This window comes from Sciurus vulgaris, assembly GCF_902686455.1.
Source record: "Sciurus vulgaris genome assembly, chromosome: 17".
In the NCBI taxonomy this organism is placed as follows: Eukaryota; Metazoa; Chordata; class Mammalia; order Rodentia; family Sciuridae; genus Sciurus; species Sciurus vulgaris.
The window spans coordinates 52942931-52953148 of NC_136478.1; the positions used below are offsets into that span (position 1 = coordinate 52942931).

Below are 10218 nucleotides of genomic sequence, written 5' to 3' on the forward strand. Positions count from 1 at the left end.
GTGATATGGGATGGTGTGCCCAGCACCCAGGAGTTAGAACCATGATAAGCTCTTTACTGGAGTTCTGTTACATGGGTCTTCCCACATGGGACAACATAGGCCATTCGCCACTTTACAGGAGAGGAAACTGAGGCCCAAAGAAGCGGGGTTGTCACTTTCCAGGTGTTATAAGTCTAGGAGTGATGGTGCAGGGATTCAAAGTCACCCTTTTGTTCCTGGTTTCTTTAAGCCTCTCATTCTTGGCCAGGGAAATAAGTTTGAGTAGGGAGGGTGGAGCTGATGGATACCTGTGAGCAATCAGGGGACCCATGTACACACCACACAGTGGCGCTTGCCTGTAATCCCAGCAACTTCGGAAGCTGAGGTAGGCAGATCACAAGATGGAGGCCAGCCTGGGCAACTTTGTAAATCAAAACAAAGAGGCAGGGAGCTGGGGTAGAGTACCCTACGTTCAATCCCCAGCGCTGGGAAAAACAAAACAAAACAAAGCAAAAAACACTGCAGGGAGATTTTTATTAGCAAAAATATAGAAGCAATCCAAAAGGCCATTTACAGGAGAACGAATTCATGGGTTGTGACAGTCGACCAACCAAATACCACAGAACAGGGGAAGCGTCGATAAGGCTCCACTCAAACAGTGTGAGGATGAGAAGTGCAGCATGATGCCGTTGACTTGTTTTCAAAGGCAAAACACTGTGTGCTGCTTTGGGACACATGCCTGTAATGGCGGCTTGGATAGATGACAAATGCCCAGTTCTGAGGAGGGTTACTTCTCAGGGAAGCAAGGACAAGGTTGGGGAAGGGCACACAGAGGGACTGGCCATTTTTTTTGTTGTTCTGTGGTGCTAGGGATTGAACCCAGGGCCTTGCGCACACATAGTATGTGCTGTATCACTGAACTATACCATCAGGGCACCTTGTGTTCTCTCTTAAGCTGGTGGTAGGTTTATGGGTGGCTGTTTTATTGTTATGGATACTCTTTTGCATGCTGTATTTAATAATTAATAAAAAATGCAAGTCACCCACAGAAGCACAGGCTTCAAGAGTCCAGGATTCTGGGATCTGCATCTCAGTTCTGCCAACTCACTGGTCACCTGAGCCTCAGTGTCTTCTGTAATGTGGGTTCAATTCCCCTTTGTAAAACTGCATGAATATTATGAAGTACACTTAGAACAGCTCCCAGGACAGGGCTAATTAGCCAGGACAAGGCTAATTCTCCTTTGGAGACCTTCCCCCTTCACTTGAGACCCAGATGTTGTTGGGCCCCTGCTATCACTGAAGAGCAGTGGTCAGCCCGTGCCTGGAATTCAACTTTAGTCTTTCTGCTGGTTTCCAGGCCATTGACTGCCCCCTAGTGGTTGGAGAGGCAAAGCTGCAGGATTTCAAGCTCACTAGGGCCCCACCACCAGCCGACCAGACACTTGGCATTGGGTCCTTGTATCAGCTCTGTAAAGTGTTTTCATTCTCAACGGACAAGAGACAAGATTCCAGAACTGGGTGCTGACCGGTCTGAGTCATGCCAAGTATAACCTTTTGGGCCTCATTTTCTCAGCTTTTTCTTCCAAGACAGGTAGCCATAAGACTGACTCTTCCTGCCTCTCAACACCTAAGTGCTGCTTGGCACTTGACTGGGTGTACAAAATATTTGTGAAGTACGTGGCACATACTTGGCATTTATCCACCACTGACAACCTCCAAGCTGGGACGAGTGGCAGCTTCACTCCCCACTGGGTGCAGGAGCTGTAGGTTGTCTAAAATGCAAGGCCAACTCATTATCCACTGGCGTGCTGCCCTGAGCAAAGCTCAAGATAGCTTAAACCCAAGTACTGAGTTCAGGTTTTGCTTTAAAGTGGTTCAATCTGGGAGGGGGTCTGGTAACACTGGTTAAGTCTTTCAGGGGTTGGGCACCATGCAGATCTAACTGCCTCATCAGGGACCTAAGTAACAGGATCCACACCGTTTGTCATGTAGAACTGGGGAGGCTACTGAGGTGGCTGCACCCAAGCATCAGAAGCAGGATCTCCCCACCAGAGCTCCATGGGTCCAGCCCTGTGCAAAGTCCTAGTAGTTTAAGTGGCAGGTTGGATTTGCTGGAGGGATGGGTCCCAGGCCACCCCCCAATGCAGAAAGTAAGTAGGCCCACCTTCCCCATGTGGTCCTATAAACAGGTGGAGCCTACAGAAGCCTGGCAAATTACTTTTGAGTCGTGGGTAGCAGTGCACACCTGGGAACCCCCAAAACTGCAGGAGCCTATGGGGAGGCAGAATGGCACCAGTTCTGCAGATCTCTCTTCACTTACTCCCAGGGAAGACCCTAGCCCCAGGATAGCAGATGCCACCTCTGCAACCTGGGCATCAGATTTGCCACCACTTAACCAGTCACCCTTGTTTCTTGCTTTCAGAGAACTGCAAAGACAGGATGTGGGGGAGACACAGAGTCCCCTGACCCACTGCTGGAAAATGTCCTGTGATGGGAGAGCTGTTTGAAGTGGGAAAGCTGGTCTGGTACACTGCCAGCTGCTGGTCATCATAACCATCCAGGGACCCCTTTCAGTCAGCATGAGACCCAGACCAGAATTACGAATGAGGCGATTTATTAACCCAGCATCCTTTTGTTCTAATGCTTCTTGTTGGCAGCTGCCACCTGTGGGAAAAGATGAAGAATTCAGCTCAGTGGTGGGGTCTCTGCTGGGACACTCTAATGGCCCAAACCCTAGACATCAAGTGTACCCATCTAATCCTCATAACTGTGGGCATCTCCCCATTTTATAGACATACAAACTGGGGCTCAAGCAAATGGATGAGCCCAACTTTTGCCCACTGCCCCCTGAAATCTAACCATCAGCGTTGATGTTTGTGCCGGGCTCTTGTCTACCAACTCCCACAGGGCCGACACCTTCCATTCTTTGTGACACTTCACCAAATGACTACGTATCTCAAGACTTCTAGGAGGCCTAGTCCATGAAATAGAAAACCTACAAAGAGCCCACGCCAGGCCTCCTCAGGTACTGGGGCTCCTGCTGTATTGCAGCCTATGGAGTCCTCATACCCACCAGAGGCTGGTGAGTGGGTCACTCCACAGGCGTGGTGAATGAAGTGACTGGCTAAGTGTCAGCCAGCCAGGATCCAGATGGAGACCTGGGTTCTGGGGCCTGACCTAGCCTGCTGCCCAGTAAGCACAAAATATGAGGCGGCAACACTGCAGAAGAATCCCTCGGCAGGCTGATATGGGGAAATGGAACCACTAGTGTGTGGGGCCAGATATGTCCCACAGAGGCCCACCATCACCCTGGCCTGGGCTCACTCTATTCTAACACCCAAATTTCCAATCAACTTCAGCATAAAAAGAAATGTTTCTGTTCCTGCCCCTGACGCGCCCTCTCCTAAGCTGTGTCCTCCAGGGGAGGAAACAAGTCACATCTACATGACAAGGAACTCTGGAAATGCCAGGGAGTGACTGAGGGACCTGGCCCTAAATCTGGGCACATCTCACCTGTCCAGCGATTCTGTCCAGATCTCTCTGTCCCTGAGGTGTCAGCTTGCGGCCCCTGAGGAGAAAAGAATCTCAGTTGCTCCCTGATGAGTACAGGCTCTCAGCCCCCTCCCTCTTGGTCACAAACCAGGGTTCCCGAGAAGGAACCTGGCTGTGGGATCACATGCCAGCTCCAGTCAAGTCCCCTGGAGGCCCCAGCAAGTTGCATTCCAACGAGCTGGTGGAAGGAGCATGAGCCCTCCTGGGAGCTGACTGGGTGTCGTTTGTGCAAGCATTAGATCAAAAGCCTCGAAAAATCAATTGGGAAAAGTTAACGAGCAGGCTAATGAAAGCGGACAGTCGCTAAATTACCTTCCTGGAGCCCGAGGAAGTCAGCCAGAGAGGTCAGGGTGAGGCCCCTCACTGTTTGCTTTTCTGCTGAATGCCCTGCCTGGCCCGACAGGAGACAGGTGGGAGGCTCCTGACGGCCCCAGCGTATGTGATCTATGAGTAGTGATACCCTGGTCCCCAGGTTCCCTTATTGCTTACCCATCTTGATCCTTTTCCACCATTTTCAGTCCCTCCAGGGCTTGGAGGACACGGCGGGCCACACTCTTGGAGCCTCTGCTGAAGTGGCTGGGCATGACACCATTTCTCTGACGTCCCCCATAGATCTTGGTCATGGAGCCAACCCCAGCGCCACCCCGGAGGTACAGATGTCGTGCTGTGGAAGCTGCAGGTGGAGTGATAGGAACTTGAGAACACTTCTTAGACAAAAGATCGTTCCACAGCTGAGGTAAGTGGGTGTTCAAGGTCACACACACAACAATTCAGTGAGGCAGCTAAAACCTCACCATTTTATATGGAGGGAAGTGGAAAACACACACGACCCATTATTTGACACCCCCCCTTGCCAGAAGTTCTCCCACGGTTACTGCATGTTCTGGGCAGAAATCTGAGGCATGGTAACGATGGAGCCGAGTAAATATTTAAGAAACTGACCATCTATATGCCCAAGAGAGCTTGGGTAACAACAAGAGCAGAGCAGACACCCTATGCAGTGGATGCTTCCAACTTGGAATGTACATCGCCCCCTCCATGACACAGGGCTCTTATCCCTGGACTGGCTTGATCAAGCTTCCCCGCCTGGGTCAGCCTCCTTGCCCAAAAGGCAAGCTCCAGCAACACCCAGAACTGCTATGGAACAGAAAAGCACAGGTCTGCCAGACCCTGTGCCAAATGCCCTGCACACATTCACTCATGCATCAAGATGGCCTCAGGAGCTGGACTGATACAGCCTTAGGCAAACCACCAAACCTCACCAGGACAAGGAGCGACAGTCCTCCAGCCATCACATGGCTGTACTGGCTGGGGAACACAAGGGCCAGAATCTGCCCAAGTGAGTTCTCTTCTGGTTCTGAAGATCAATAGTGTCAATCAGTGATTTGTTTCAAAAACTACAGACTCAGAGCTGGGGGCTGGGCAGTGCTCTCTGTGTACAACAAATCAAGTGAGATGGGTTGCTTGTTCCCTACAGCCCGTTTTTTTTTTCTATTTTTTTTTTTTTTTAAAGTACCAGGAACTGAACCCAGGGTCTTGGGCATGCTAAGCAAGTTCTCCACCACTGGGCTACATCCCTAGCCCTTTTTTTGTTTTTTTATGAGACAGGGACTTGGTATGTTTCCCAGGCTGGCCTCCAGCTTGTGATCCTCCTGCCTCATCCTCCCAGGTAGCTGGGAACATCAGGTGTGTACCACCACACCCAGCTCCAGAACAGTTCTTGCACACAATTAGTTCATAGTCTCCTCTTGCCCTAAGATCATCTCCAGACACATCCAGGCTCTGCTGGGGACCAAAAGCTCAGCCCAAACACATTCTCACTGCTTTATTTTAGTTTTATCCACTCCCACTTTACTATAGGTCCTACCTCTACCCTTGAACTTTATACTATAGTTCTGCCCCTCTGCCAGGATCAAAAGACTATCTTGGCATAAACCATTTCACCCCCAGTCTTTAGAAAATGCTACTCCTGAAGACCACCTTGAGTGCCCAACAACCCTTCTGTCCCTGGGCTTTTACCTGGCTATGCCCTGCTCAGGAGACCTGTTCTGCTAGGGATGGGGAAAGCAGGATAACCTCAGGAAAGGTAAGAGGCTATGTATCAGAAGTGGTACAGGCAACCTTCATCTTGCCAAGCCAGGACCAGTGCCTAGAGCTCAGGGGTCTCAGCCTGGGCTCAATATGCAAAACAGATGGCCAACACTGAGCTAACAGGCAGGTGTGAATCTCAGTGGGGCTGCTTATTAGCAGTGTCACTAAGTACATATATTTAGCCTTCAGGAGGAAAGTACACTGGCACCAAAGGAGACCATTAAATTCAACCCCTACATATAGTGACTAGTAGGAAATAAGTTCTAATGAAGCATACTAGTTTCTTCAATGGGGGCTTACAATGGAGAACCACCTTTGTCAGATGGTACAAGGCCCTCCTACGCCATTATTTTTCTGATCCACAAGAAGAGAGAGGAAAGGACTTACTTTACTGGAGTTCTAAGGTACAATACCAAGTTCTGGAAAGCACTGGCCTCATTTCCACCCCCTTGAGACCTGGGCCCCCTTGCCACACTTTAGGTGGCGCTTTAAATAAAAAAATCCAGGCCATCCTAGATGGAATTTATGTGGGTCAGTGAGTTAGGCCCTGTCACAAATAGACTAAGGAGAACCCCACAGGCCTTCTGCACCCTTGGATGTCAACCCACTCTTAGAAAAGTCAATAGGCAAGGGGGAATAGTTGTGTTCCTGCTGGACTGAGGGACAATAGCCACTCTGCACTTGGACAGGCAATCTAAGGCTTTCTGAGTCACCACAGCTTGTGCTAATAAGCACAGACTGGTGGTTGCTTCCTGACCCACTGAGTCAAAAGTGGGAGGTTCTGCCCTGACCCTTCTCTGCCAAACTAAGGAAAATCCACTTCCTGATATTGATTTACCCCTTGGATTTTTCTGTGATGCCTCCCAGGCTTCATTTCTTCTACTACCAGCACGACTTAGTCCCTGACCCTGCATAGGAGTCAGAAGGACCAGCCTTCATCCTACAAGCAATAAGATGTCTTCAAGTATACAATTTAGCAATTACTTCCAGACACCCACCAAGACACCATAGTGCATTTTCATCCACTCCTAAGCAGATCTTTTGGAGTATTAATAAGCCAAGAGACCTAACTAGGGTGATACCATTCTGCCCCTCAGGTCCACTGTAGTCTGACTTTGAGCAACAGACTCCCTTTAGAGGTTTCTATCTTCTCCTAACTGCCTTGGGACTTCTTGATCCTATGGTCCCGACTTGCATCCAGGCCACCTTCTGCCATAAACTTTATTTCCCACACCTCAAGACCAAGACCTGCATGCTGCACCACTGTACTCCAGCCTCAATCCCTGAGTGGGCAAAACAGGCTAGATCCCACCATCCAGAAAGAGGAAAACGGCAAATACAGCCTAGAACCTACTGTTGAACAGAGTTAGTTTGCCAATGCTCCCAAAGCTGCTTGAAAAGTCACTTTACCTCTCTATACCTTAGTTTCCTCTGTGGCAAAGCAGGTTACTCCTATGACTATTGTTGACTGAATATAAGCCAACAGCTGAACTGGGTGAAAGCACATTAGATTCCAGAATAGACCTTAGTAAATATCCTTTGTAGTGGGATCAGAAAGTAACTCAGCTTCTGCTGCTGTAGCTGTGTAAATAACAGGAACAGCAGCACCCCAAACTAGAACCCCAAGTCCCTATGTCACAAGGTCACTGAGAAAGTGAGGTCCAAAAAGGGAGCTTTGGGAGCTCCAGTTCCACTGGGGGAAACACCCAATGTGAGGTGTCCAGGAAAGGGCATGCTAAGCAAAGGACTCCAACTGTTTTGTGACCAGCAGGTTCCCTGAGATTCACCACCCAGGGTCTGGATCCCATTTTTCAATTAATTATTTTCCACCTTAAAAATTTTTGGTATCTTGGAGGAGAGCTGGAGTCTCCTCCAAGCAGTGTTATGGATGGATTTTGGTATCACTAGCTGACCAACCCTGGACATGCTACTTAACTTCCTGATATCAAATGTGAAGCAGACACAATCAATTCTACCTCAGTTTTTTTAGCACATGCAGATTATGCAAAATGTCTATGCACATCACCTAATGGAAAAAGCTATTACATTCTCTAACCCTAAATCCAAAGCTTCCTTGACCTACTCTTGAGGTATTGCCCCAAAACACCAAGGGCATGTGTGTCATTCAGGTCTTGTCACTATTATGTGCCCAGGGAGTCAGCTTCCCATCACCATCCCCACCCTCTCTCTTTTGGTACTAGAGATTGGACCCAAAAGCTTTTAACACCGCCCTTCATCCTGAGCCCTTTTTAAAAATTTTGACACAGGATCTTGCTAAGAAGTTACTCAGACTGGCCTCAAACTTGCCATCGTCCTGCCTTAGTACTCTGAATCACTGGGATTACAGGTATGTACCATCCAACCCAGCAACCACCCCCATTTTCTAAAACTATTGTGGTGGGTGGGTGGATATGCTACCCATCCTACCCACCTCACAGAGTTGATCTTTTAGTCCTCAGAGGTCAGAGGCTGTGATGAGTCATGTTGGTCCCCTGTGCCCAGTCCAAGGCCTGAAACAAAGCGGGCCCCATGGACATTTGATGTACAAGTGCACAACAAGCCTACAATATGTTGTTTCAAGAGCTAATCAACTTGTACCAAGGCTGAAGCCAACTGATCTTAGGGTCATTCTTAAAATCTGACAATATCCAAACTGTTTCCTATTTGATGATGACCTTTGGCTAGGTTGGAGCCTACACTTCACAAAGGGAGATCAGAGAGCTCAAGGTACAGTAGAAGGCCTGTGCAGAAGCTGCCACCTTGGTACAACCCAGCACTGACCCTACCCCGGGGTTTACAGAAAGTTTATAGAAGAGTGGTGATGTATACACAATCTAGAAATGTCAAGACAGCAAGAGCAAGCACTGTGAAGTTAGCAAAATGTATTTACATTATGACTTAAAAGACCTAAAAGGAAAAAAAAAAAATAATAATAATAATAAAGAAAAGAAAAATGAGGGCTGCCATGAGGGCAGATGGTGACCAGAAGGCCAGGACATTTTCTTTTAGGCACTTAGAAGTCATGTCAAGATTTAGAGCAAGAAGTTGCCCACATCCCCAACTTCTTAGTTAGAAACGACTTGCTATAGACAGCAGGCTAACATGATGGATCTGAACAGAAACAAGACAGCAGACTTTAATTACTGTGCAATGGGAATGCTTCTAAAATTTTCACTGCATTAAATTCATCTAATCCTCACGGTAATCCTGCATCAGTACAATCATTAGCTCCAACATAAAGATGAGAAACTGAAAACACAGGGAACTTAAGCAACTTGCCCAAGGTTATGGTTAAGTGGTAGAGATGAATCTGACTCCCTGAATGTAGAAGAGATATTGCTTCTCTAAAATGAACTTGTAATTAAAAATGAATACCCATCAAACTTTCCTTGAAGCTCAGTCAAAAACACAGTTATTAAAGTCTCAAGTCACATAACACGTGGCAACACAAAAGTCTTTCCTACTGCAACCTTGGGAGGGAACAAGAAGGGGTGGGTTTGTGCATGGGGTCATCCAGCTTCCCACCCCCAGCCAAAGGCCCACCCACATTCCTCACCAGCTCGTGTGTAGAACCAGTTCTCATCATAGGGTGCAAGCTCTTTATGCTTGGCTAGCTTGACTGTGTCCACCCATTCGGGGACTTTCAGCTTGCCGGACCTAGGGCCAAAACAGAAAAGAAAGCACAATTGAGAAATCTCCACAATTTCATCCATATAACCCCTTCACCTGAAGCTAACTTTAGTTTAACGAGAACCTGACAGGTCGAAAGGCACGAACAGGCTGAAACTCAAAACCCACCAACCCAGGCCTCATACAGAAAGGGCAGTCTTCACAAGGAGGCCCCACACAAATCTACCCTGCCAGAACAGGGAGACTGGCGCCCTGACGTGCCAAAGGCGACAGACTTCATCCACTCTGAGCCTCAGTCCCCACGCTTACTTTTTAAGGAAGGCTGCCAGAGCTCTGACGAACTCTTGCTGGTTTACGTCTTTTACAGTAACTCCAGGCATCTGTGAGAGAAAGTCGGGCACATGAACACAAGGTCTGGTGGAGAAGACTAACAAGGCCCGGGCCCTGGAAGCCAACCTCCGTCCCTCCGCGATCTAAAAACCGCAGCACCCGCATGAACTCGCAAGGCCCATTTCAATTAGGGCCCTGGCTCCTGTGGATCCCACAGAACTCACGGGTGCCTGTCTCGGTGGGTCCCAGCAACTCGGCCTAGCCCAGTTTAGGAGGTCCCTGCACAACGCCACCCCTCAGGCCCCCGGATTTTGGATGCCTTACGCACCCCTCCGTTGCCCGCCAGGCCCTCTGGGTTCCGGACCGCGCCGAGCAAGCATGTCCGGGCCTGCCGCTCGCACGTGGTCGCGGCTTCAGGGGGCGGGGCGGCTCCGCGCCGGGCGCCCGGGGGCCCTGAGGCACGCACTCTGGGGCCGGGAAATTCGGCCTTGATGTTCCATGCCCAGCCCGTACCGGAGCGCCAGCTTACCGTGCGGCCTCCGCGCTGCCAGCCAGGGGAAAGGGAGCGACGGGGTTTCCCGGGCGCACAAGTCGGGCGTCAAGTCTCGCGATACTTCGGAGATCTCGCGATAGCGG

General features: G+C 49.4%; 1 protein-coding gene across 1 annotated transcript; it reads right to left on the reverse strand.

The window, feature by feature from the left end:
* Positions 1-2576: 2576 nt before the first annotated feature.
* Positions 2577-10164, reverse strand: RPS19 (ribosomal protein S19). Its single transcript, XM_079118459.1, has 6 exons — positions 10112-10164; positions 9562-9632; positions 9179-9279; positions 4021-4204; positions 3493-3547; positions 2577-2643 (listed from the first exon to the last, which is right to left on the reverse strand). Exons 2-6 carry the CDS (start codon positions 9630-9632, stop codon positions 2617-2619), a joined length of 438 nt encoding a protein of 145 aa, XP_078974585.1. The 5' UTR covers positions 10112-10164; the 3' UTR covers positions 2577-2616.
* Between the last annotated feature and the right edge of the window lie 54 nt (positions 10165-10218).

What these genes read in the sequence shown, in the direction of transcription:
- RPS19 (XM_079118459.1), bottom strand. Translation starts at nt 9,632, where the DNA reads ATGCCTGGAGTTACTGTAAAAGACGTAAACCAGCAAGAGTTCGTCAGA. An exon ending in CTGGTTCTACACACGAGCTG is followed by an intron (nt 4,205 to 9,178) that starts GTGAGGAATGTG and finishes CTCCACCTGCAG; the next exon opens with CTTCCACAGCACGACATCTG. An exon ending in GTGGAAAAGGATCAAGATGG is followed by an intron (nt 3,548 to 4,020) that starts GTAAGCAATAAG and finishes TTTTCTCCTCAG; the next exon opens with GGGCCGCAAGCTGACACCTC.